This window comes from Ornithorhynchus anatinus, chromosome 10, assembly GCF_004115215.2.
Source record: "Ornithorhynchus anatinus isolate Pmale09 chromosome 10, mOrnAna1.pri.v4, whole genome shotgun sequence".
NCBI lineage: Eukaryota > Metazoa > Chordata > Mammalia > Monotremata > Ornithorhynchidae > Ornithorhynchus > Ornithorhynchus anatinus.
In genome coordinates, this window is record NC_041737.1 from 52020575 (window position 1) to 52048036 (window position 27462).

The window sequence follows — 27462 nt, forward strand, 5'->3', positions numbered from 1 at the left end:
TCACCCCTGTCCGTCTCCCCACGCCCCACGGCCGGCGAGGTCCCGTCGGGGTCGGGGGGTCGCGGGGAGAGGGGTAGGCCCGGGCTCGGGACGGCCGACCCGTCGAGGGTCACCCCCCCCGGGCCCTCCCCGGCTCCAGTCCGGCCGGCGGGTCCCCTCCCGGCTGGGGGGAGACTTGGGGGGTGGTCCCCCCGCCCCCCGGCTCAGATCTGGGTCTCTTGTACGTTCTCCTTGGAGCCGCTCTTGAACAGCAAGGGTTCGTGGATGGAGTTGAGGCCCGGGGGTCCCTTGCCCCCGCCGCCCGCCGGGGGATTGCCCCCGCCGCCACCGCCACCGCCGCCGTAGTGCGCCTTGAAGGCAGCGGCCACGTAGTGGTGGTGGTTCAGGTGGTCGTGCTCCAGGGCCGGCAGGGCCAGGCGACTGTCCCCGCCGCCGCCCCCCGGCCCTCCCCCGGGCCCGCCCCCGGGCAGCCCCCCGGCGGCGGCGGCCGCGGCCGCGGCGGCCGCGGCGGGCAGCTCGTCCTCCACGTTGATGATCTCCACGGTGCGCGTGGGCCCGTGGTGCTTGTGCAGCTGGTGCTGCTTGCGCAGCTTGTAGAAGGCCACCAGCATGACGGCGGCCATGAAGGTGATGGCCACGAAGCAGCCGATGATGATCTTGGTGGTCTTCATGACGTCGTCCAGGTCCTTGAGGGCGTTCTCGGTCACGTCCGTGATGGGCACGGTGAAGGCCTTCTCCGTCGGCCGGGCGGAGCGCGGGGCGGGGGCCGTGGTGGAGGAGGAGGAGGAGGAGGCCGCGGCGGCGCCCCCGCCTCCCCCTCCGCCGGCGGCCTGTCCGCCCGCGCCGCCCCAGCCCCCGGCCGCCGTGGGGCCGGGCTTCTCCTTCTCCGTGGCCCGCAGGATCAGCTCCTCCCCCTGCTGGGTCTCCAGGGTCTCCACGGTGACCGTGGTGAAGTAGGTGTAGCCCCCGCCGGCGCCCCCGGCACCCCCGGGGCCGCCCCCGCCGCCCCCCGGCCCCCCGGCCGGGCCCCCGGCGGGGTCCAGGGCGGACACGTTGAGCGTGGCCGAGGCGGTGGTGTTGCCCGCCGAGTTGGTGACCATGCAGGTGTACTGGCCCGTGTCCTGGACGGTCACGTTGGTGAAGTTCAAGGTGCCGTCGTGCAGGACGGAGATGCGCACCCGGTAGGAGCCGTGCGTCATGAGGGTCCCGTTGGGCGTCAGCCAGTTGACGGACGTCATGGAGGTGCCGGTGCGGCACTTGAGCTCGGCCGCCATGCCCTCGGTGACGTTCAGGTCGGTGGGGGGCTCCACGATGACCGGCGCGTAGCAGGTGAAGTGGCTCTGGTCCAGCTCGCCGATGTAGCGGCCCTTGAGGCCGGCGGGGGCGTGGCAGCGGGCGCAGCAGGTGGTGTTGCTGGGCACGGTCTCCTTGAGCCACCAGCTGAGCCACAGGACGTCGCAGTTACAGTGCCACGGGTTGTGGTTCAGGTGGACCCGCTCCAGCCGGTGCAGCGGGGTGAACAGGTCATGGGGCAGCGACATCAGGTTGTTGTGCGACAGGTTGAGCTCCTCCAATGACTTGAGGTCGTCGAAGGCGTTGCGCTCGATGGTGCCCACCTGGGCGTGCATCAGCCACAGCTTGCGCAGGCTGGTCAGCCCCTGGAAGGAGCCCGGCCGGATGAGGTCCAGCCGGTTGCCCGACAGCTCCAGCTCCTCCAGCCGCACCAGGGCCGTCAGGTTGGGGATGTCCTTCAGGTTGCACATGCCCAGGTTGAGGTAGCGCAGGTTGACCAGGCCCTCGAAGGCCGCCTCCGAGATGTACTCCAGCCGCTTGAGCTCGCCCAGGTCCAGGCGGCGCAGGGAGGGCACGCGGTTGAAGGCGTACGAGGGGATGCTCTCGATGGGGTTGTTGCGCAGCCACAGCTCGCGCAGCTTGGACAGGTACTCGAAGGCCTGCGTGGGCACCGTGCTCAGCCGGTTGTCGAACAGCTCCAGCGTGTTCAGGCTGGGCAGCCCGTTGAAGGCGCCCACCTCGATCTTGCGCACCAGGTTCTTGCTCAGCTGCAGGATCTCCAGGTGCCTCAGGTGCTTGAAGGTGTCCGTGCGGATCACCTGCGGGCGGGGGGCGGGCCGGGGCGGGGGGAGAGAGAGAAAGAGAGACGCAGCGTCATCACCACCGCCAACGCCAGCGTCGGCGTCACCCGAGCCCCGAGCCCCGGGAATCAACATCGCTGACATCGGCCTCGCCAGCACTGTCATCGTCATCACCGCCGTCATCGCGGTATCATCACCGGCACTGTCGCCACCGTCATCATCACCGTCACCATCGTCACCAACATCGCTACCGCACCAGCACCACCATCACCCAGCATCACCGACCTCATCGCCATCACCATTGCCATCACCGCCAACATCACCATCAAAATCATCATTGCCGACAACACTGACGTCATCATCGCCATCGCCACCATGATCACTGACATCATCATCACCATCGCCACCAACATCACCATCACCAGCATCACTGACATCATCATCACCATCGCCACCATCATCACTGTCATCATCATCACCATTGCCACCATCACCATCACCAGCATCACTGACATCATCATCACCATCGCCACCATCATCACTGTCATCATCATCACCATTGCCACCAACATCACCATCACCAGCATCACTGACATCATAATCACCATCGCCACCATGATCACTGACATCATCATCACCATCGCCACCAACATCACCATCACCAGCATCACTGACATCATAATCACCATCGCCACCATCATCACGGACATCATCATCACCACCGCCACCAACATCACCATCACCAGCATCGTTAACATCATCATCACCATCGCCACCATCATCATCACTGCTGCCATCCCTGCCATCATCGTCACCATCATCGCTGACATCGTCATCACCATCGCCACCGACATAACCTCCACTGACATCACCACCATCACCACCAACATCACTACCATCCACAGTTCCATCACTGTCGCCACAAACATCACCACCACCATGACCAACATCGCTGCCATCGTCATCAGCATCGCCACCAACACCACCATCATCACGCTGTCGCTGTCACCGCCGCCATCATCGTTATCGCCATCCTGTCCCAGGGCCCTCCGTCTCTTTCTCTCCCTCTCTGACTGCAGGCTGGACGTTGTGAAGAAAACCCAATCTTTGACCACCTTTGAATCTTTGCCCATCATCTGTCCTATAGGGTGTAAGGATTCTCTTCCCTGCAGCAGGGGACTTGGCCAAATGACCTCTTGAGTCTCTTCCCAAATCTGGAACTCACTGTGATTCACCTCTTTCCCTCTTCTCACCATGCCCTCTGTTGGCACCCGATCCCTCATCCCTTCACAGGAATAGGCATCCGGTTCTGGGCTGGGCTCGGGGCGGAGAGAGTCCGGGTTACCTTCGATGTTAAAAAGTTAGTTATTCTTCTCTGTTCATCTCCCTCCTCCCCAGACTGTCAACCCTTTGTGGACAAGGGATTGTTTTCAGTGTATTTATTTTTTGACTCCCAAGAGCCTAGTCCTTTACTTGAAACAAAGTATCCATAATAATAACAATAATAATGATGATGATGATGACATCTTGCCTGGGAAGTGCACAGTCAAGAGGGTGGGAAATGGGAGTGACATGGAAGATGGAGGTTGTGATATGGGGAGAAAGAATTGAGGATTTTAGTCCTTGAGGTCAGGGATCACATCTCCTCTCTGAATGATGCCATTCACAAGACATCACTCCGGGTCTTTTGTCGAGAAGTAATCAGTGTGGTCTAATAGAAAGAGCATGGGCCTGGGAATCAGAGGTCCTGGGTTCTAACTTGTCTGTTTTGTGGCCTCAGGCAAGTCACTTAACTTCTCTGCCTCAGATACCTTATCTGTAATCTGAGGATTAAGATCTGAACCCTACATGGAACATGGACTGTGTCCAACCAGATTGTCACGTAAGCTATCCCAATGCTTAGTACAGTTCCTGGCACACACTTAACAGACACCTAAAAAGAAAGAGAGAGAGAGAATCAGGCTTCCACCATCCTAGAGACTTGACTCTGGAAAAGTCAAAGAGAAAAGATTGGACAACCTCAGGAGCACAGGAAAAATACAAGCCATCCCAAGAGAAGCAGCAAGGCCTAATAGTTAGAGCATGGGCCTGGGAGTCAGAAAAACCTGGATTCTAATCCCAGCCCCACTGTTTGCCTGCTGAGTGACTCTGAGCAAGTCACTTCACTTCTCTGTACATCAGTGACCTCCTCTGTAAAATGGGGATTAATTATTTGAGCCCCATGTGGGACATGGATTATGTCCAACCTGATTCGCTTGAATCTACCCCAGCACTTAGCACAGCGCCTGGCACATAGTAAGCACCTAGTAAGAGCATAGTAAGCTAAGATCACAGAGCAAGCAAATGGCAGAGCTGGGCCTAGAACCCAGGTCTTCTAATTCCCAGACCCAGGCTCTTTCCACTTGGTCACAATGCTTCTTTAGAGACTCCTTAGCCTTTCTGTTCATCTTTGTAAATTTGCTTTCTTTGTATCTGTTGATTTGGGTTTTGACACTGTTTAAAAGATTCTCTCTCTACACGTTCATGGGTCTTTTCTGCCTCCTAAGGAGACGGCAGTCTCCCTATGGGCAGGGGCTCTGCCTCCTTTCCTCCGTTGGTCCCCATTTTACAGATGAGGTAATTGAGTTTCAGAGAAGTGAAGCGATTTGTCCAAGGTCCCACGGCAGACATTTGGCAACATGGGCATTAGAACCCAGGTCCTTCTGACTCCCAGGCCTGGACCTTATCCACTAGGCCGAGCTACTTCTCGTTGGCTTGATGAAGGGGAGTAGGGAGGGCATTCTGGTTGGGGGAAATGGTTTGAAGTCGGGGGGGGTCTTAGGCTGAAGTTGGGGACGGTTCTGCTGTAGTAAGCACTGGGGTGGATAAGAACAAATCGGCTTGGACGCAGTCCCCTGTCCCACGTAGGGCGCACAGTCTCAACCCCCATTTTACAGACGAGGTCACTGAGGCCCAGAGAAGTGAAGTGACTTGCCCGAGGTTACACGGCAGACAAGTGGCTGAGCTGGGATCAGAACCCGTGATCTTCCGACTCCCAGGCCCTGGCTCTGATCGCTTCACCATGCTGCTTCTCACGAAGAGCAGTCAAGAACCCCGGGCCGGGCAGGCATCAGACGGGTGGCAGGAGAGGCGGCGGCCTCAGGATGCATTACTGGGGGCAAGGGAGAGGTGACACTATCAAGGGCTTAACGCATACCCCCATTATTATTAATAATTGTTATGAATAATGATTGAATAATGATCCTTCTTATTATTGGGGCTGTGACCCTCCCTCCCCGCAGCTGTGCAGACAGCTGATGAGGAGGTTGAGGAAGCTGCCAGTCCTCAGGCAGCCCACGGAAAGAAGGAAGCCCACCCTGAAGGGGGTCTCCCTTCCCCACCCTCTCTCTGGGTCCCATTCAGGTGCCCACATCACCGGCCGAGCTCCAGATGCCTCGGAGGTCCAGCCTGGCCCCAGCAGGCCCCCGGTCTGAAAGAAATCCAACCAATTTATCTGTTGCCAAACTGTACATTCCAAGCACTTAGTACAGGGCTCTGCACATAGTAAGCGCTCAATAAATACTATTGAATGAATGAATGAACCCACCTCTTCCCCAACCCCAGCCTTGGAAAGCAGCGTGGCCTAGTGGATAGATCACAGGACCTAATCATAATAATAATAGTGGTATTTGTTAGGTGCTTACTAAGTGCCAGGCACTGTTCTAAGCACTGGGGGAGACACAAGATACTCAGGTTGGACACAGTCCCTTTCCCAGATGGGGCTCACAGTCTTAATCCCCATTTTACAGATGAGGGAACCGAGGCACAGAGGAGTGAAATGACTCACCCAAGCCCACACAGCAGACAAGTGGCAGAGCCGGGATTAGAAGCCAGGTCCTTCTGAATATCAGGCTCGGGCTCTATCCACTAGGCCATGCTGTTTCTCTGGGTTCTAATCCTGGCTGGGTGACCTTGGGTAAGTCTCCTCACTTCTCCGGGCCTCAGTTACCTTATCTGTATACCGGGGATTAAGACTATGAGCCACATGTGGGACACGGGCTACGTCCAACCTGATAAACTTGTATCTCCCCCAATGTTCAGTACTGTGCCTGGCACATAGTAGCGCTTAACAAATACCTTTTGTAAAAAAAGAAAAAAACAGGGGCTTCAGAGCTCATGGGGTGTTGTTTGAACCCTCCATGTGACTCTGGGAGCCAGAGGGGAATAGACCAGATATCCCAAGGGTGGGTCCCTCAAAAAAATGATTTCTTGAGGAAAAACTCCGACAATGGGGGTTTCTGGGGGGCAGGATGCCCCACATCTATTTCTGTACCAGTAGGAGTAATTAAAAACGAACAGGCAATCTGGGCCTGACCCAGAGAATTGGCTTTTGTAAGCTCGGTGTGGGCAGGGAATGTGTCTGTTATATTGTTCTATTATACTCTCCCGTGCTCTTCGTACAGTGCTTCGCAAACATAAGTGCTCAATAAATACAATTGATTGACATTGTACCAACTATGACCAGTCTTGTGGGGAAGAGAGTTGCTGGTTGCCACTTGGCCACCGGCAACTGAGAGGAGGAGGATCGGAGGCCAAACCGGATGGGATGAGGCTTCATGGACTCAGGTCAGGGGGGGCCGGCTTGGGTCAGGCCAAAGTGGAACCCAAGTTGTCCAAGCGGATTTCCAGTACTACAAGTCCCAGGGTTCCCGTAGCCCAATCGCACTTGTGCAGATGGCCTGCACGTGTGTAGCGGTGGCGTGCGGGAGCGAGGTTTGACCCTCTTCTGGGCCAGACAGAGCTTGGCCGTAGCCAAACTGGGCTCAGCCTAGCCTGCAAATTTTAGGCCGGGTAGCCTGTCCTCATACAGAGAGCCCTGAGTGGTCCCCGGGGGAGGCCAGCTATGGGTGGGTTTGAGCCCTCCAGAGTCCAAGGTGGGTGGTGAGATTCCTGTCCCAGGGAAAGACCCTCCCTTCCCTAATCGGCTCCATCCTCCCATGGTCCCTCCTCCCTGGATCCAAACCCTGTGAAAGGAGACCTGGTTTCTCTAATCCCGGCTCCGCTTGGGTGTGCCTCAGTTTCCTCATCTGTCAGATATGTATAAAATCCCTGTTCTCCCTCCCCCTTAGAATGGGAGCCCCTTGTGGGACTGGGATTGGGTCTAATCTGATTATCTTGAATCTACCCCAGGATTTAGGACAGTGTTTGACACATAGTAACTGCTTAACAGATAACACTATTATTGTTATTATTATTATTATTACTGTAATTATTAAATGACCTCCGCCCTGAGAGGACTGAGAGATCAGGGGCTGGGAGTCAGGACTCCTGGGACCTGGAGGGTCAGGTACAGTGAGATGGCATTTCCTGTTTCCAAAGCTTGGACTTGCAGTGGATTGCGGTTAGACCTGAGAAGGTTTTAGCCATCCAGGGGTCATGGGATCTGACGACAGGTGCCGGAGGGAGGCTGCCGATGGATGCTCTGGCCTAGAGGTAGGGGACTGGATTGGATGACCCCCTTCCACGCGGTCACCCTGGGGAGAGACCGTGTAGCGAGCAGAAACGAGGGCCAGTGAGTGACTGAGAGATAGGTCTGGCGAGGAGACGGTGGAATGACCAGGGAGATAGTGGAATGACCAGGGAGTACTGTGTCAGTCAGTCAGTCGATCAATCCTATTTACTGAGCACTTACTGTGTGCAGAGCACTGTACTAAGCACTAGGGACTGTACATATAACTATAGACACATTCCCTGCCCACACCGAGCTTACAGTCTAGAGGGGGAGACAGACATTAATAGAAACAAATAGATAAATTACAGGTATGGATTTCAGCGCTGTAGGGCAGGGGCAGGGGATGAATAAAGGGAAGAAGTCAGGGTGACTCAGAGGGTAGTGAGAGGAGAGCAAGGGAGGACTTAGTCAAGAAGCCCCCTTGGAGGAGGTGTGTGGGTGTGCCTGCACGAGCGGGCACCTGAGAGCCCCCCACGCCCCGACCCCGCACCCCCACAGCCCAGGCCCCCTCGGCGCACCTGGATGCCGTTCTCCTGCAGATTCAGGTAGCGCGTGTTGACGGGGATGCTGGGTGGCACCTCAGCCAGCTCGCGCCTCGTGCAGATGACCCGGCTGGCCTGGTTGCTGCAGGAGCAGGCGGATGGGCAGGAGGTAGCGGGCGGAGAGCCCCCGCCGCCCCCACCGGCCGCCGCCCCCACCCCCCCCAGGGGCGGGGAGAAGAGCCAGAGGAAAAGCAGGGCCTGGTGGGGCCAGGACATCCTAGCGGGGGCCCACGAGGTGCAGGAGGACCAGGAGGAGGGCGGCGGGGAGCCGGGGCGTGGGCAGCGGCGGGCACCGGCCATCTTCTCTGCTCATGCTCCGGGGGGCAGCCTTAGGCACCGTGGGGCTGTGGGGAGAGACGGAGACAGAGAGAGCAGGGGCCAGAGGGTTAATACCGACATATCCAGCAGTAATAATAATTTGTTAAGCACTTACTGTGCACCAAACTCTGTTCTGAGCACTGGGGTAGGTACAGGTTAATCAGGTTGGTCACAGTTTCTGTCCCACGGGGGGAATCATACTCTTAATCCCATTTTACAGGGCACTGAGACGCAGAGAAGTGAAGCGACTAGTCCAAGGATACACGGCAGATGTCCTCCTGTCTCCCAGACCCAAGCGCTATCCACTAAGCCGTGCTGCTTCCCACTACGAACGCACACACACACGCACACCCAGTACAGTACGTCTGCTGTGTGACCTTGGGCAAGTCACTCGACTTCTTGCCTCATCTGCAAAATGGGGATTCAGTGAATGTCTCTTCATCCTCCTACTTAGAAGGTGAGCCCCATGTGGGACCTGATGATCTCATGTCTACCCCAGTTCTTAGTACAGTGCTTGGCACATAGTAACCGCTGTTATTACTGTTACTGATATTTTTTATTACTTTGCATGACCCGGTAACAACCCCACCTCAAGCCATCCCCCAAACCCAACAATAATAAATCCACTCCTGAAATAACCCTACGATCAGTCGATCAGGGCATTTACGGAGCTACCTTCAATCAAGCAATGGTATTTATTGAGTACTTCCTGTGCGCAGGGCATTGTACTAAGCACGTGGGAAACTATAAACTCCTGTGGGCAAGAAGCATGTCTACCAACTCAGTTGTACCGTACTCTCCCAGGCACTTAGAACAGTGCTCTGCACAGAGTAAAGGCTCGATAAATGCCGTTGATCTGTTGATTGATTTTTGGAGTAAGTAGTCCCGATCCCCAATGCTACAGTGGCAAGCGAGTTTGGGCTACAAGCCTACAATAACAAACCAGCTCCAGTTACAACCCTCCTGTGATGAACCTGCCCCATTGACAACCTGATAATAATCAATTTGCCTCTGAAACAACTCTGCCATAAGAATCATATTGTTAACTTTCCATTATGAACCAATCCCCCAAATTGCTTCAATAAAAAAATCAACACAACAGCCCTCCCGTAACACACCGGTTCCCTCAGCAATCTTTTGGCAACAAAGAGACCCTACAACAACCCGCCACTAACACCCATCCCCACAACAACCCACCACCAATGGTCCACGTGGCCACCCTTCAATAATAAATTCTACCCCATGACAACCTTCCAGTAACATCCATCCCCACAACAACCTTCCACTGACAGTCCCCATGACAACCCTCCAAACACACCCTTCCCCACAACAGCCCTCCATTCACAGCCTCCCATAACAAACCAGACTCCCTTCCCCTTGACAATCAGTGCCCACAGAAATCCTCCAGTGACAACTGACCCAGCCTTCTGGTACAGTTCCTACAGAAACCGAAGAATAACGAAACAGTTCTCATGGCAACCCTACAATAACAAACTAGCCCCCATGGCAACCCTCCAATAACAACCCAGCCCCCAGGTCACCCTCCAATAACGAGTCAGCCCCCAGGATAACCATCCAGTGACAACAATTCCCCACAACAATCTTTCAGTGACAGGTCCCACAACAATCTTCCAATAGCAAGATGCAGTGTGGCCTAGTGGAAAGAGCACAGACCTGGGAGTCAGAGGGCCTGGATTCTAATCCTGACTCCACCATTTGTCTGCTAGGTCATCTTGGGCAAGTCACTTAACTTTGTGACTCAGTTTCCTCATCTGTAAAATAGGGACTAAATACCTCTTCTCCCTCTTACCTAGACCCTGAGCCCCGTGTGGGACAGGGACTGTATCCAACCCAATTAATTTATATCTACCCCAGCACTTAGAACAGTGCTTGACACAAAGTATGCACTTATTGATATTATTGTCTTCCTCTCTAGACTGTAAGCTTGTTGTGGACAGTGAATGCCTGCCAACTCCATTGTGTTGTTCTCTCCCAAGCACATAGTACAGTCCTCTGCACATAAAAAGTGCTAGCTAAATACCATTGATTAACTGATTAACAAATATAATGCCACTTGTCAGCTGTGTGACTGTGGATAAGTCACTAACTTCTCTGTGCCTCAGTTACCTCATCTGTAAAATAGGGATTAACTGTGAGCCTCGCGTGGGACAACCTGATTACCTTGTATTTACCCCGGCGCTTAGAACAGTTCTCTGCACATAGTAAGCGCTTAAGAAATACCAACATTATCATAATGATAATAACAACCACCCCCACAACTCTGCTCTCCTACGACCCTACAGTAGCAAACAGCTCCCATGACAACCCTCCAGTAACAAACCAGTCCCTACCACAACTCTCCAGTAACGCTTCCCATGACACCCCAAGTCTATCAGTAGTCCCTATGACAACCCTACAATACCAGACCACAATCCCCCAATATCAGCAATCCCGCAAAACCCCTCCACTGACAGTTCCTTCATCACCCTTATAAGAGCAAGCCAGTGCCCCCATCCCTCTGTACCTCAACAAACCTAATGAAACCCCATCACCAGTCTGTGCTCTCTCAAACTCTGTGTCTCTCTTTCCCTCCCCAAGATGGTCTCCTTCAGGGCCCATCTTTGGAGACCCCAGGGTTCACCTCCTTCTTCCTCCCTTGATCTCTCTGCTCCATCAGTGAGGAGAATCAGTTCCTGCGACCCTTTCCCGAGGGGAGAGTGGGCAGAAGCCTCTCCTCCGCCCCCAGAGAACATGTCACTGGAGGGTGGAAACGGAGGAGGCTGGGGAAGGCCTGGGGCCGGAGAGGGGAGAGGCCCGGAGACACGGGCTTTTGGGAATACCCTGGGGGGGAGGGTGAGGAGGGGGAGATGGTGCGCTCATCTCGCTGAGTCTGCAGGTGCTCGTGATGATGAGGAGAGCAGCCGCGGGAGCCTCTGCCAGCAGCTGCCGCAGGACAGGGGGAGGAGGAGGAGGACGAGGAAGAGGCGGAGGAGGAAGAAGGAGGCACAGGACGCATGGGATCTCGCAAGGCCGTGGGAGCTGGGTCACCCGGGGCCTGGAGGGAACGGGAAAGAAGAAGAATGGAAACGGACACTCCGAAGCAATAGGGCCTTTTGTTTGCTTGTTTTTCTTTATGGTATTTGTTAAGTGCTCACTAGGTACCAGGCACTGTACTAAGCGCTGGGGTAGTTACAAGATAATTGGGTTGGACAGAGTCCCTGTCCCACATGGGGCTCACAGTCGTAATCCCCATTTTACAAATGTGGTAACTGAGGTACAGAGAAGTGAAGCGACTTGCCCAAGGTCACACAGCAGACAAGTGGCAGAGCGGAAATTAGAACCCAGGTCCTTCTGACTCCCAGGCCCGGGCTCCAACCACCAGGCCTCACCGCTTCTTATCTCAATGTTCCCCTGCAGGCCAGAGTGCTTAAACACTCGTTCTGGGCAAGTACACATAATTTAGCCTCACTCAGAGAACAGCCCAGTTGGATCCCCCCACCATATACACACACAAAATACCCCACATGCCCCCACTGTCTCCGTGATCCTGGGTTAGACGTAGCTGTGGACGGAGATGGGGTTCAGGTATCCACACCCGGGCTGTGCGTGTATGTGTGTAGATGTGTTGGGGGGGGACAGGGGAGCAGAAGACTTGACAATGGTCTGAAGAGGTGCACATTCAGCCCTCTTTCTCTTCCCCGCTCCCACCCCAGCGTGGTCGCAAGTGCTAGCCCATCCCCACCCCCCACCCCCACTCCGAGTTTCCCCCCCATCTGGCTTTAGTGTCACTGAAATTGTTTGCCTTACTCTGTGCTGGGGTTCACACATTGTACGTCTCTAGATTCCACCCCCCCCCCCCCGCCCCCCCAAATTTCCCCTCTCCTACCTTGTCCTTCCTGCTGCTGGTGACCCCTCCCCTCCTCCCTAAGCCCCCTCTCCTCCAGCCTCTCTGCCCATCCTTGTCTCTGCACTCTGTCACCCTGTATCTCTCTCCCCTTCCTTTTTTCTCCTCCACCGGGTCATTCTCCCTCCCTCTCTCTCTCCCTCCTCCTCCCCATGCCTATGGACACATACAAAAACACTAGCAGTGCCTGTGCACACACAAACACACTCTTCATGCCGAAGCGCACACACATATAAACACACTCTATATGCCATTTGGCCCACACACACACAAACACATCACTGCCGCTGCGTACACACACACACACACACACACACACACAAAACTCACTCGCCAATGCTGGCTGTGCGCACTCACCCAAGTGGGGCCTGGGCTCCTTGGGACCCCCCAGCCTCAGCCCCCGGCCCCTAAGCCCCAGCCCGGACCCTGCTCATCCTTTGAGTGGACAAGGGTGGGCTTTTCTGTGCCTCTCTTGTCCTCCAGAGCTCTAGGGGGAGGGGCCCCCATCACATTCTCCCCCCGTCACCCAGACCCCAAGGCCTCCTGCTGATCGCAGGGGGCGGCCTGGATCAGTCCCCCAAGTGGGCTCAAGATTCTGCAGCAGATCTGTCCCTCCCTCTTCCTCCTCCTCTTCCTCTTCCACCTCTCTCTCCTCCTCCTTTTCCTGGCGGTCTCCTCCCTCTCATCCTCCCTCCTTTACTCTTTCGGGCTTCCTACAAGCTCCTCTCCCTCCCCACCTCCCCCAGGCCTCCCTTCTGCCTCCTCTCCACTCACTCCTCCACCTCAGCCCCTTCCCCTTCTCCCCACCCTTCTCCTCTGTGCTCCTCCTTTGGCTCTGGTACTCTTCCTCCTCCTTCCTTTCTCCTCCCTCCCCTGCGTCTTTCGCCTCGCTATGTATCTTCTTTCCCCTCCCCTTTGCTTCTTTCCTCTTTCTTTTCCTGGGTCTTTTTCTGTGTCTCCTTCTCTTTGTGTTTCTCTTTTCCTGTCTCTCTTCCCCACATCTCTCTCCATCGTCTCTCTCTCTATCTCTCTCTTTCTCTGTCCCCCTCCTCACCACCCGCTCTCTCCTTCTTTGTGCAGTGATTACGGTTTCCAGTCACACGGCAGTGCAGGGCTCTGACTTCCTCCTACTCTCTCCCCTTTGGGGTTCTTAAGGGGTGTGGGGAGGATTATCTCAGTGGTGTCTTTTCCCCTAAGAAGGTGTCATTCCCCCTCCCCGCAACACACAGCCCCCATTGAGGCCCTCTGGCTATTTGCTGTTATCCCGTTATCTAAATTATCCAGGTTATCCAGGCCGAGGCTGGGAGGCCCAAAGACAGGCATGCCTGGGGACTTTGGGAAAGGGGAGAAGGAGGGGCTGTGGGAAGGAGGCAGAGTGTTGGGTGGGGAGGAAGGGGGTACGAGCAGAGGGAGGGATCAGGTGACCGGGAGGCTGTTCCTGCAATAATGCTCACACAAACTCTCCAAACCCGAGCAATACTTAAACCACAGCATCGGCCCCAGCCCCAGTCACAGCTCCAGTACCTCCATTCAATCATTCGTTCACTCAATCGCATTTATCGAGCACTTACAGCCTCAGCCCCAACCACAGCCTCAGCTTCAGCCCCAACCACAGCCCCAGCCATAGCTGAGCCTTAGCCTCAGCCGCCACCATCCAGAGTTTAGCCACAGCCTCAACCACAGCCTCAGCCACAACCCCAACCTCAGTCACCACCTCAGCTTCAGCCTCAGCATAACCTCCGTCTCGGCTACAGCCTAAGCCACAACCGCAGCCTTGGCCTCGGCTTCCACCGCAGCCTCAGTCACAACCTCAGCCTGAGACTCAGCCCCAGCCGGAATCTCGATCTCGGCCACAGCCAAAGCCACAGCTACATCCTCATCCTCCCCCTCAGCCATAATCTCAGCCTCAGCCTCCCCTTCAGCCACGATCACCCCCTCAGCTTCCCTCTCGCCACAGCTATACCCACAACCCCAATCCATCGTCGGCTACATCGGAGCCCTCATCATCTGTCGGATTTGCTGAACGGTCCGGTCTGGGCAAAACACGTAGAACTGTGAGAGAAGAATTGCTCAGTGGCCCAGAGGCCCTCAGACCTTGGCTCCATCCACAGCCACAGCCCCCCCATCAGATGTCAGCTTCACTCACAGTCCGCAAGCGACCGCCTGTAGCATCTTCCCCCAAGGCACCACAGACACAGCTCCTCACAGGAGACCCCGGGCCCCGTACATTAATAATCCCAGGGAGACCCCTGGTGACACCCTAAAACCCCTACACCTTCAAGAAGATTTTGGCATCGGGAGCAGTTTCCGGCCACCTATCAGGGAAAACCTGGAATGACCACTGGTCTTCCCAGGCACATCCCGGATCCCAGCATGCAGCCTCAGAAGTGAGTCCAGCTGCTAGACCTGCCCCAACGGACCACACAAGATTGTGTCATGCCCTCTGGCCGCCCACTCCTCTCTCTGGTCCCCGCTTCTATTCCCCCCCCCCTGCTCCTCATCTGCTCCCAGTCACCCACAGCAGGGATGAGGAAAGGGAGACACTGAGAGAAAGAGAGAAGGAGAGTAGTAGAAAGAGACACAGAGAATAGCAGAGAGAAACATACAAAGAATAGCAGAGATGGTGAATAGCAGAGGCACGGGGAGTAGCAGAGAGAGGCATATAAATTTGCAGAAACTCAGAGAATAGCAGAAAGAAACACACTAAGAATGGCAGAGGCCTGGTGAATGGCAGAGACACGGGGAATAGCAGAGACACGGAATAGCAGGCACGAAGAAAATAGCAGAGATGCAGGTAACAGAGAGACAGAGATAGCAGACACACAGAGAATAACAGAGAAACAGAAACTAGCAGACGCACAGAAAATAACAGAGTAGCAGAAATAGAATAGCAGAGATCCATCGAGTGGTAGTGACACAGGGATTAGCAGAGACACGGAATAAAACACAAAGAAAATAGCAGAGACGCGGAGATGGCGGCTATAGAGACAGAGATAGCAGAAACACACAGAGAATAACAGAGACACTGAGAAGAGCAGGCACGGAATAGCAGAGAGACTTGCACAAGATACCAGAGATGCGCAGGGAAGAGCGGAGAGACTAACAGAGACACGGAGAGAATAGCAGGCACACATACACACACGCCCGCACACACACTGACAAAGACCAACTCAGTGTGACTCAAAGGCAGATCCAGGGAGGTGTAATAAAAGCCAATTTTGAGATGATAGAGTCACCACTGAGTGAGAGGCAAACAGAGGAAGGATCAGTCACTGCCAGCGCAAGCCCGAGACCTAGAGAAATCAGGCAGCGAGTCTGATGGAACTCAGGCAAGGGGAGGTTAGGAAATCGAATAGTGAGGCCTTAAGGAAACCAATGCCTCTCCGCCTTCCTTTCCTGGATCATGGGATTTCATGGGAAATTGTGTATGAGCCTAGAAAGGAGAAACATAGGATTGGGGGTGGTCATTGAGGGAGATGCAAGGATAAACCATATCAGGGTGGGGGACGGGATGTTGGGGAAGGCTCAGGAATAAACCATCTGGGAAAATACTGAGGGAGAACAGGTGAAGGAAGACTCAGGAATTAACCATTGGGGGCGAAACCAATTGTGGGGTAGGGGGAGACTCAGGGATAAACCAGTGAGGTTGATACAGGGTGTTGGGGGAGTGGGGGAAACCCAGGGGTAAACCAGTGGGGGTGATACAGGGTGGTGGGGGAGGGGGGAAACTCAAGGATAAACCAGTGGGGGTGATACCAGATTCAGGAGAGGCTCAGAAAAACCACTGGGGGAGAGAGCAGCGGAGGGGGAAGGAGGGAGTTGCTTGACAGGAGCCTGGAGAGATAGGGAGGAGAAGTAATGAGGGGGACAGCCAGGGAAGAGTTCTAGGGGAGCTCACGGGGAATAGACAGGGACAGTGTGGAAGACTGGGGAGGAAGACACTGTGAGGGAAGCATTGAGGCGGGTGAGCCATGCCTTGAGGGAGTCTCAGGGAGACTCAGAAGGATCTGGAGGGAAATATGGGGGGCAAGGAGGGAGAGAAGTGGAGGAGGGAGAGAGAGGCCGAGGAGGGGGAGGGAAAGAGGTAGGGGGCCATTTGTTTTGGGAAGAACAAGAGAGGCTAGATTCTAGTAGAAAGATCATCAGTTTAGTGGTAGTAATAATAATAATAACAATAATACTAATAGTATTTATTAAGGGCTTACTCTGTGCTAAGCCCTGGAGTAGATTCAAGACAATCAGGTGGGACACAGTGCCTGTCCTTCCTATATGAGGCTCACAGTCTAAAGAGGAAGAAGAATAGGTACTGAATCCCTGTTTTACAGGTGAGGAACTGAGGCATAGCGACATTAAGTGACTTGCCCAAGGTCACCCAGCTGACAAGTAGCAGCCTTGTGGCAGAGCTGAGATCAGAACCCAGGTCTTTCTGACTCCCAGGCCCATGCTCTTTCTACTAGGTCACGCTGCCTCTCACTGTCTCACTCCTTCTCACTCTCCCTAGAGATGTCTATGGACAATCGATCAGTCAATCGATCATATCTATTGAGCACTTACTATGTGCAGAGCACTGTAATAAGGGCTTGGGAGAGTCAATATAATGGAATTAGCAGACATATTCCCTGCCCATAACAGATGAGAGACCCCCTCCCCCAACTCACACATACACACACCTCCTGTCTGGGCAGGGCGTCTCTGGCCAGCAGGGATGGAAGGGGAATGAATTCTTGAGATCTAAATTTTCCCTTCGTAAATTCAAAAAGAAAGAGTCATCGAGAGACAGAGAGAAATACAGCCACATCAAGACAGAGATCAAGGCCTAGCGAAGGTTAAATTTGAGTTGGCAGAAGAGCAATGAGGAAGTCCACTCCATTACCCCATCTCCTGGCTGAGGCACTTGGGAAGACAGAGACAAAACCACGTCACTCCACCTCCACCCCCTTCCCATTCTATTTCCACCTCCGCTCCATCCCCACCTGCACTGTCACTCTTCCCGCGGCTTAGAAACAGTATGGCCTGGTGGAGAGAACACAGGCCTGGGAGTCAGAAGGACCAGTGTTTTAATCCTGACTCTGCCACTTACTTGCTGTGTGACCTTGGACAAGTCACTACACTTCTCTAGGTAATAATAATAATAGCAGTGGTGGTTTTTGTTAAGTGCTGTTTTGCACAAGCACTCTACTAAGTACTGAGGTAGACACAAGATAATTAGGTTCTATGTGGGGCTCACAGTCTAAGTAGGAGTGAGAAAAGGTACTGAATCCTCATTTTACAGAGGAGGGAAACGAGGCATGGAGAAGTGAAGTGACTTGTGCAAGGTCACACAGCAGATACCTGCTCTCCCTCTCTCCTAGACTGTGAGCCCAGTGAGGAACAGGGATTGTTTCCAACCTGATTTTAATGGATCTACCCAGTTCTTAGTACAGTGCTTGGCATATAGTAAGCACTTAAGAAATACCATCATCATCATCATCGAGTAGGTTCTTTTTTCTGCCCCCATTGACTTCCCCTTCTCTCTTCAAACCCTGTCAATCCTTCTGCTTCCAGAATTCCCATTCCTCCATAGGGAATCCTGAGGGGGCAGTCCAGGGCTGGGAGAAAAATGATGGTGGGAAAACACAGATGACTCTTCTCCAGGCTCAGCTGTCCCCACTCCATCCCTTCTTCCCCCCGAGAGCCTAGATTTCTACCCCCTCCCCTCCCTCACTTCCCCCCTTCCACTCTTCCTCCCCTGAGGGATCCAGGTCTGTCTTTACCTACTCCTTCAATCAAACTCCTCATTCCTACTGGCGAGGATGGGTCTCTACCCCCTCTCCCCTCTCCTTCCCCCACCCCTGGCTCTGTGGCCTCAGGCAGCAGAAGTGAAGAGAGGAGTCAGGAAGGAAAGAGATCTTGGGAGGGAGGGGCATGTGGGGGATGCCTAGACCCTGAGGGAGAATAGGAATCGGGTCGGGTAAGAAGCGGGATGCCTGGGCCCCTATAAGGGTTGAGAGCAGCTGGAGGCTATAATACTGTCCCGATGGGAGAAGGGAGGCTTGGAGGGGAGGCGACCGAAACCCACCTCAGGGCTGGTAGGAGAAATCTGGTCTCCACCCATGCCCTCTTCCAACCATCCCTTGGCCTCTGCCTGCCATGGCAACAGCCGCCCAAAGGTTACTAGGCAACCAGCACAGAAGCCCACCTCTTCCCCCAGCAGCCCCCTGCCCTCACCTCATCCCCACCCCCATCTGGGGGCTCCCTCCCCTCATCTTGCTGAGGGTTGGGGGGCAGGGGATCCCGGACCTGAGGACACACAGTGATATCTTCAACCTGACCCTAGATTTGCTGCCTGTAAACTGCTCCTTGAGGCAGAGGGAAACTGTCACATTTGACTTACTGGCTAAAACATGTAGCCTCCTGGATGGGACATGTAACATCCTGGCTGGGACATGAAACTTTCTGGCTAAAATATGTAACTTACTGGCTAGGATGTGAAACGTCCTCATTAGAACATGTAACCTACTGGTTAAGACATGCAACCTACTGCTGGAACATGAAATCTTCTGGCTGAGACATGCAACCTTTTAGACTGCAACCTAAGCAACCTCCTGACCAAGACATGTAACCTACTGGCTAAAACTATAACACGTTAGCTAAAATATGTAACCTATTGGCTGAGACATGGAACCTACTGGCTAAGACGTGCCACCTACTCACTAAAACATGAAATCTACTCTGTAAAACATGTAAACTACTTGCTAAGACATATAACCTACTCAATAAAACATGAAACCTACTGGCTAAGACGTAACCTGCTCTTTAAAACATGTAACCTACTCTCTAAAACATGTAACCTACTCAAAGATGCCTAACCTAGTTTTCAGGACATGTAAGCTACTCTCTAAAACATACAACCTATTCAAAGAAATCAGCGTGGCATAGTAGAAAGAGTATAGCCCTAGCAGTCAGAGGACGTGAATTCTAATCCCGATTTTGCCACTTCTCTGCTGTGTGACCTTGGGCAAACCACTTCACTTCTCTGCGCTTCAACTCCTTTCTGCAAAATAGGGGTTCAAATACTAATTCTTCCTCCTACTTGATTGTGAGTCCCAAGTGGACAGGGACTGTGTCCAGTCTGATTAACTTGTAACAAATCCAGAACTTGAACAATGCTTGACACATAGTAAGTGCTTAACAAAAATCATAAAAAAGGGGTGAGAGGAATGGGAGAAAAACAGAGGCAAGGAATCCTAATGTCGGTCACAGAAACAGAATGGCTCAGCTGAACTACAGACAGAAGCAGAGGGAAATGGTGGGTCACTAGGCTGAGAATTGTGAATGAGGCAGTGAAGGACAGAGAGGGAACCAGGGTAGATAAAGTGGGTGGCTGAGCTAGCAGAGGGCCACTAAAGTCCAAAGGAAAAAAAAAGAGGCAGAAAGGGAGGAGAAACATAGAGCTGGGTGATAGAAGTGAAAGTGGAGAGAGATAGAGATGAGAGATACCACTAATCAGAGAGAGATAGAGGGACGATAGGGAGGAGAGAATGAGAGGAGGATGACGGAGAGAGAGAAGGTTAGCTGATGCAGAGAGATAGATGATCGATAGACAGGTAGAAGTGGGGCAGAGAGTATGTGAAATAGAGAGAGGCCGAACAGGACGGAGGAAGAGACGGACGGAAAGACACGAGGGACAGACCGGGGGATTCGAAGAATGAAGAAAAGCAGAGAAGCTGTGAGGGAGACAGAAAAATAGAGGGGGAGAGACAGGGTAGAAGAGAGAAAGAGACACTGGAAGCTCAGAAAGAAAAGCAGAGGGAAAGAGAACAAGATGCAGAGAAAAAAGGCAACAAAAAAGTCCTCTTCAAAGTGTTTAGTTTTGTGCTACCCACTACCATTCCAACCACTACTATTACTTAGAAGCAAAACAGAGAGAAAAAACCTGGTAAAGAGAAACATAAAAACAGAGCCTAAGACATCCAAATCAAAAAAGGAGCTATATGGAACAGAGAGCAACTCAGGGAAATAGAATCAGAGAGAAAAAAGTCAGACAGAGGAGGAGAGAAAGAGGCAGAGAAACAGATCAAGGAATTGAGAAAAGGGGACAGAGAGAGTTCAGGGTGAGGAGGGCAGGGGGTGAGGGAAAGAAACTGGGGAGAAACTGAAATTAGCCCAGCCAAAAGTGGCTATTTTAGCATCCTAGAGGTTTCCTCTTATTACGGAGCCAATCGGGAGAGTCAGCTGGGATTCCATTGACCCTCAGAACTGTAGACAGGATTCCTAGCTCAAGGAACAGAGTCATGAGTAGTTCCGAAAGCACCGTCAGAATCTAAAGAATGGGGAATCCTGGATGGTAAGCCTTCCCTTCCTAAGAGCAGAGCTGAGAGATGGTGGTGAGGGGGAAGGAGGAGGGAAAGTTTGCTCCAAAACTCCACAACTCCCATCTTTCCCAATAACTCCCCTTCCCCCCATGCCAGGAGTCTGCAACCTTGGTGTCTTGATTCCTCGGTTCCTCCCTATCTTTCAATTCTCACATTCAATCTACCGCCAAACTCTGCTACTCCTTCCTATATATCTCCCTGATCTGCCCCTTCTTCCTCTCCACCTAAACAGCCACCAGCCGGGTAATGGTGGTATTTATTAATTGTCAACTATGGGTCAAGCATTGTGCTAAACATTCGGGTAGGTACAAGATCATCAGGACAGACACAATACCTGTCCCATATGAGTCTCACAGTCCAAAGGGGAGGGGAAACAGGCATTTCATCCTCATTTTCCAGATGTGGAAACAGAGGGACCAAGGACATGTGTCATTCATTCAATCATATTTATTGCAAGCTTACCATGTGAGGAGCACTGTACTAAGCGCTTGGAAGAGTACAATACAACAACAAACAGACCCATTCCCTGCCCACAACAAGCTTACACTCTAGAGACTCTACAGTTTACGGTCTGGAGATGAGCTTACAGTCTAGAAAAGTCTCACCCAAGGTCACACAGCTAGCGGAAGAGCAGGGATTAGAACCCAGGTCTCCTGACTGTCAGTCCTGTGTTCCTTCCACAAGGCCACCCTGGCCCAACCTCTGGTCATATCATAACTAGACTCTCGTTATCAGCCTCCTCTTTGGGCTCCCTTCCTCCAGCCTCTCCCCCTCCAATAGCTAATACCCACTGCTGCCCAGATCATCTTCTTCAAATGATACTGAGGCACACATTACTCCCATCCTCAAAACCCTCCACTGCCTTCCCATTTCCTTCTGCATTTGGCAAAAACTTTACAGGCTTGTCTTCCAACACTCTCAGTCTTACATTTCTGCTCTCTTCAAGTGCTCCTTCCCAACTCATTCATTCAGTTCACTCCTCCCAAGTTAATCTTCTGACTGTACCAGGCTCTCAACTCTCCCACCCACTTCCGTCCCCTTCCTTAAATTGCTCCCCTGCTCCGGAACTCCCTCCCTTCCCAAATCCATAGACCATAACTATATCCATTGTCAAAACTCTCCAATAATCCCACCTTTCCTAACGAGTTCATTAATTCAATTCATTCAATCATATTTATTGAGGATTTACTGCATGCAAAGCATTGTATTAAGCACCTGGGAGAGTACAATATAACAATACACAGACACATTCCCTGCCCACACGAGCTTAGAGTCTAGAGGAGGAGAAGAAGACATTAATATTACATGTGATATAGTACGAGTCTTCCTCACTTGTCCCCAGCACCACCAGCCATTTCTAGCCCTTATGTATTTTATTTACACCTGTTCTCAGCACTGGCGTATAAATGTATATGCCAGAGTATATTCAATTATTTTTATTATTCTAGTAGCAAATATCTGTCTCCCTCATTCAGGCGTGAGCTCTTTGTGGGCAGGGAACACATCACTTAGAGAAGCAGGATGGTTTAGTGGAAAGAGCACGGCCTATAAGTCAGAGGATCTGGGTTCTAGCCCCCACTCCACCACTTGTCTGCTGTGTGACCTTGGGCAAGTCATTTCATTTCTCTGTACCTCAGTTTCCCCCTCTGTAAAAATGGGGATTAAATCCTACTCCCTCCTTTCTAGACTGTGAGTCCCTTGTGGGACAGGGGGACTGTGTCCAAACTGATAACATTATATCCACCCCAGCACTTGGCACATAGTAAGCTCTTAACAAAGATCATAATTATTATTAGGGCTATTATTCTCGCTTTTTGTCTGTACTTGCCCAAGCACTTAGTACAAGGTATTGTACCAGTGGTCGCTCAGTAAATACTCTTACTATTACTATTTCTATGTCTACAACTACTACGGGAGGAGGTCCTGTGGAAGTCTGAGTCTCCTGCCAAATTACCCACACTCACACTGCAGGAGTTTTTGCCTCCCTAAATAGCCTCTGTCCCTCTCTGGGGGTGTGCAAGTGTTTTAAGTGACCATGAGAGGATAATGTGTATCTCTCTGTGGGGCAGGGAGAAGCTGGGTCCCTTGATGTGCGATATTGGACTTGGGCGGGCGACAGCATATGCACCTCCGCATCTAATAATAATAATAACAATAATAATAATTGTGGTATTTCCTAAGTGCTTACTCTGTGTCAGGCGCTGTACTAAGCACTGGGGTAGATACAAGCAAATCGGGTTGGAAGCAGGCCTCGTCCCAGGTGGAGCTCACAATCTCAATGCCCTTTATATAGATGAGGTCACTGAGGTACAGAGAAGTGAAGTGACTTGCCCAAGGTCACGCAGCAGACAAGTGGCAGAGCCAAGATTAGAACCCATGACCTTCCGTCTCCCAGGTCCATGCCCCATCCACTGTGCCACGCTCCTTCTCCTAGAACAGTGCTCGGCGCTTAGAACGGTGCTTGGCACATAGTAAGCGCTTAACAATTACTGTTATTATTATTATTCTCTGCTTCTACATCTGTGAGAACTTCCATGTGTGTGTTTGGATGTGTGTGTGCATGTCTGTCTCACGTGTGAAGCTTTCTGTGTCTCACTCCCTGACTCTCTGTGAGCCACCCTGAGTCCTTCCGTATGGAATTCTTCTCTCTGGGCTTCTGTGTGTCCCTGACTCTCTGCGTGTCTCTTTCTGACACTCTATCTCTCTACCCATGAACACATCTCTGACTCTGATTTCCCCTGACTGTGCGTATCTCTAAGATTTTATAGGAGCGTGACCCACTTTCTGCATCTGAGGCCGTGTGTGTGTTTGTGTGCGTGCGTGTATGTGTCTAACTCTAAGTATTTGCGTGTATGTGTGTTTGTGTGTCTGCGTATAGTTTCTTGTGGAATTATGAGCGTGCTGACTTTCCAGCTCATCCACTAACTGGGCAAGCACCTTGCTCCGAGTTCGTGGGTCCGTCTCGCTGACTTTGCGCACGTGGATTTCTCTCCGGCTACTTGCGGTGTGTCCTCCCTCGCCACCTCGCACACCTCTCTCTCTCCCTGTCCGTCCATCCACGGGAATGTCCCCCAACCCCTCCCCGCCGGGCCCCAGCGTAGGCCTCTCTCTTCTCTCTGACTCATCTTACCCTTTCTGATGTCCCAGGGGAGCGATTCCTCAAGCAGGCGTCCCTCTGAGTACAGGAGCTCGTGTGGCCTCTCTCCCTCTCTCCCCCCTCCCTCCCTATGCTTCCGTGTCTCTGGCCCCCTCCCACCGGTCAGGAGACCCAGTGGGGGCTCTCTCAGGTGGCGGATTTCGGACAACCGTTGTGGATGGTCGTTTGGGTTTCTATCTCGGGGACCCGGACTCCCTTTTGTGTGTCCCTGAGGACTGGCCGACTCTCAGTGTGTCACCGTGTGTGTGTATGTGAGGGTGTGCATGTTAAGCCATGTGTACAATTCCATCACAAGACAAGTCGGGAAGGCCAGATTGGAGGAACCCAGGAAAGAGAGTGGCCCAGGCTGGGGGAAAGCGGCAGAAGCAAGAGACTGGGGGAGCGGGACTTCTGGGGCTTGGGAAGGATGGGGGCAGGGGGGAATGAGCTCCCGGAGTCAGGAGGCATGTAGAAGTCCTGGGGGTGGTGAGGGGCTGCTGCAAGGCTGGGTTTGGGGAGAGGAGGGTGGGGAAGGGAAGCCGGTTTGGTCAGGGTGCTCCCAGCTGCTGCTCTGCCTCTGTTCATGTCTGGCGGCTGCGCGGCTGGGAGCGGGGATGTGAGGTGCATAGCAATGGGGCGATGCGGAGGCACCGACTGCAGCTCTAGGCCCGGCGTTCCCTGGCCGGGGGGATGGGGCGAGGGGGGGGCGGGGGACACAAGGACGGGGATGGCACCCCCTCACACCCTATCCTCCCCGGGGAGATCCCCGGCCCTCCGGCCGGCCACAGAGACACTGCAGTGGGGGAGAGGAGAGGCTGAGACGTCAGGCAGGGTGGGGAGAGGGAGGCGGGGGTCGGGGGAGGGCCGGAGGCGGGGGGGGGGGGCACGAGCAGGCTGATCCAGGGATAGGATCGGGTAAAGAAGGCACGGTGGGAGGGTGGCACCGGTCGATGACACCGGCCGTGGATGGCGTCCCCGGGAAGGGGAGGTACGGGCTTGGTCGGCCGAGGTGAGGGCACTTCAACCGTGGTTGGGGGGGGGCCGCCAAAGGGAAGGGGCACAGACTTGGGATACTGAGCAGAGGGCACCTGGACCAAGGTTAGGGGCAACGAGCCGAGGGGAGCATAGGCCGAGGGCTCCAGGAGGAAGGGGGCGCGGGCTAGAAGCAGCCAGGAGAGGGCTTCTGGACCCAGGCCGGGGGCACCGAGGGGAGGGGAGCACAGGACGAGGACACCAGGAAGAAGAGGGTGCAGGCCAGAGGCAACAAGGAGAGGGCACCAGGACCGTGGCTGCGGGCACCGGGAGACGGAGGCGCCAGCCGGAGCCACCGAGAAGAAGCCCTGGAGCTGGAGAAGGAGACTTGGGAACACGGAGAGGACAGGAGCGGGGGCCGAAGCCTGGATGTGGGGATAGCAGGTATGAGCGGAGAGAGGGTTGTGGGGGGCGAAGGGCAGGGAGCCAAAGGCTCGGTGAGATGGGCAGCCGGATCCGATGGCCCACGAGGGCAGAGGCCAAGGAAGTTGGGGAGGAGAGACCAGTGGAGTCTCGGGACAAGAGCCCTGAGGGCTGAGGGCACTCAGAGGGCGGGCATGTGGGATGGGGGCATTTAGGGGAGAGGAGCGGGGGCAGAGGGTAATGGGGAGAAGGGGAGGGACTGGGGGCCCGAGGGAGATGGGGAGGAGAGGAAGGGGCAAGGCTCGGGGGTGCCAAGGGAAAGAGGAACGGGGAGAGGGAAAGGGGCCGGGGGAGCAAGTTAGCCGAACCGTGACCCTCCTCAGCCCCCCAGCGGCCACCTTTCCTGAGGGGAGGGGCAGGGCCGCCTTTCCCATTCTCACTTCCCCAAACTCTGGGCTCTCTCGCTCCTCTGTTACCATGGCAACCGCTCCTGCCAGGCGCGGTTGCCAGGGAGACTCCGTGCCCGCCTCTCTCTCTCTCTCTCTCTCTCTCTCTCTGTCTCTCTCTCCCTCTGTCTCTCCCCTCTCCATCACTACCTCCCAACCCCCCATCAATGGGGAGGGGGCAGGGAAGGGGATCTGAGGAAAGGAGGGGAGAGAGGGAAGAGAAACTCCCTTCTCGGGACCAGGAGACCCTGTCCGGAGAGGGGAAGGGGCTTTTAAGGCCCGTTCCCACTTCCCCAGATGGGGAGGTGCCAGTCCCCCGGGCACTGGGTTTGGGGGAGAGACCAGCTTCACCCCCCCCCCCACCTCCCTCCCTCCCACCATGGCTGCCTTTCCCCAGACTCCTCTCGTACACTGCCCTCGCTGCTCCCCGGGACCCCCCTCCTCACGCCCCCCTTCCCCACCCCACAGCTGCCCCCCTGTGCTTCATTCAGCCCCTCCCCTCAATCAGGGGGCCCGGCGGCTCTCCCCTCCCGCTCTCGGAGGAGAGGGGGAGGGGAGGAAACGACCTGATACTACCCGCTCAGTCCCCTCCTTCGCCCCCTCCCCTCAGCCAAGGCTGCGGATGCCCCAGCCCCTTTAGAGGCTCTCGGAGACCCCTCCCCAGTTGCCTCTCCCGGCTGCAGACCCCGCGCCGATTGCACGACCCCGTTCAGTCCGGGGCTGGGGGAGGGCCTCTCAAACGCCCCCTCCCCAGCCCCGAGGCTCGCCCCCCGCCCCCGCCCGCCCTCCCCTCTCCGGGGGGACCCCCTTCCCCAATTCCCCAATTCGAGTACTCACAGCGAGAGGCGGGGCTCCCTCGGGGGGGCAGCATCCCCGGCGGGGCGGGAGCGGGCAGGGGGTCGGGGGCAGGTCGGAGGCCGAGGGGGGCAGAGGGCTGCTCCGGGCTGGGGGGGGCGAGGGGGAGGGGGCGGGGGGCGAGGGGAGGGTTGGGGGTGGGGGGAGGGAGGGGGCTCGGGGCTCCGGGCCCGCCGTCCCTCCTGGCTGGTCTCCTCCTGCTCGGGCCTCGCCGGCTCGGCTGCCCCCCCCTCCCCGGCCCCGGCCCCGGCCCCGGCCCCGGCCCGGCCCCCGCCTCGGACGGTGCGGCAACGAGCGAGAGCAGCCGAGAGCGGCCGAGACGGGAGAGGAATACTGATGATGATGATGATGGAGGGAGGGAGGGAGGGAGGGAGGGAGAGGAGGAGGGAGGGAGGGAGGGAGGGAGAGGATGGAGGGAGGGGAGAGGGAGGGAGAGGATGGAGGGAGGGAGGGAGGGAGGGAGGGGGACGGAGGGAGGGAGAAGAAAGAGGGAGGGAAAGGAAAGAGCAAAGGAGAGGAGAGGGAAAGGAGAAGAGACAGGGCCCCAGGGACGGAGAAGGGGAGGACCACAGAGAGGGACACGGGAAAGGATGGAGAGATACGGGAGGGGGAAAAGAGAGGGAGAAAGGGAGAGGGGAGGGGAAGAGAGGACGAAAGAGAGAAGGCAAAAGAAGAGGGAAATGTGGGAGAGAAAAGGAAACCGGGAGCACGGGGAGGGGAGAAGATGGGGAAGAGAAAGAAGGTAGGAAAAGAGGGAGGAAGGAGGGGGACCGACGGAGGAGGAGGGAGAGAGAAAGGGAGGGTGGAGGAATGAGGGGAGGCAATTGACGGGAGAAGAACAGAGGGAGCAAGGAGAGGGAGAGAGGGAAAGGGAGCCAGCCCAAAGACAAAGGAGAGGAGAAGAGGAAGAGGGGAGGGAGGAGAAAGA

At 54.7% G+C, this 27462-nt stretch overlaps 1 protein-coding gene across 1 annotated transcript; it reads right to left on the reverse strand.

The window, feature by feature from the left end:
- On the reverse strand, positions 1-26569 carry LRRC4B (leucine rich repeat containing 4B). The gene is made up of 3 exons (XM_029073032.1): positions 26517-26569; positions 8103-8470; positions 1-2111 (listed from the first exon to the last, which is right to left on the reverse strand). Exons 2-3 carry the CDS (start codon positions 8424-8426, stop codon positions 204-206), a joined length of 2232 nt encoding a protein of 743 aa, XP_028928865.1. The 5' UTR covers positions 8427-8470; positions 26517-26569; the 3' UTR covers positions 1-203.
- Positions 26570-27462: the final 893 nt, after the last annotated feature.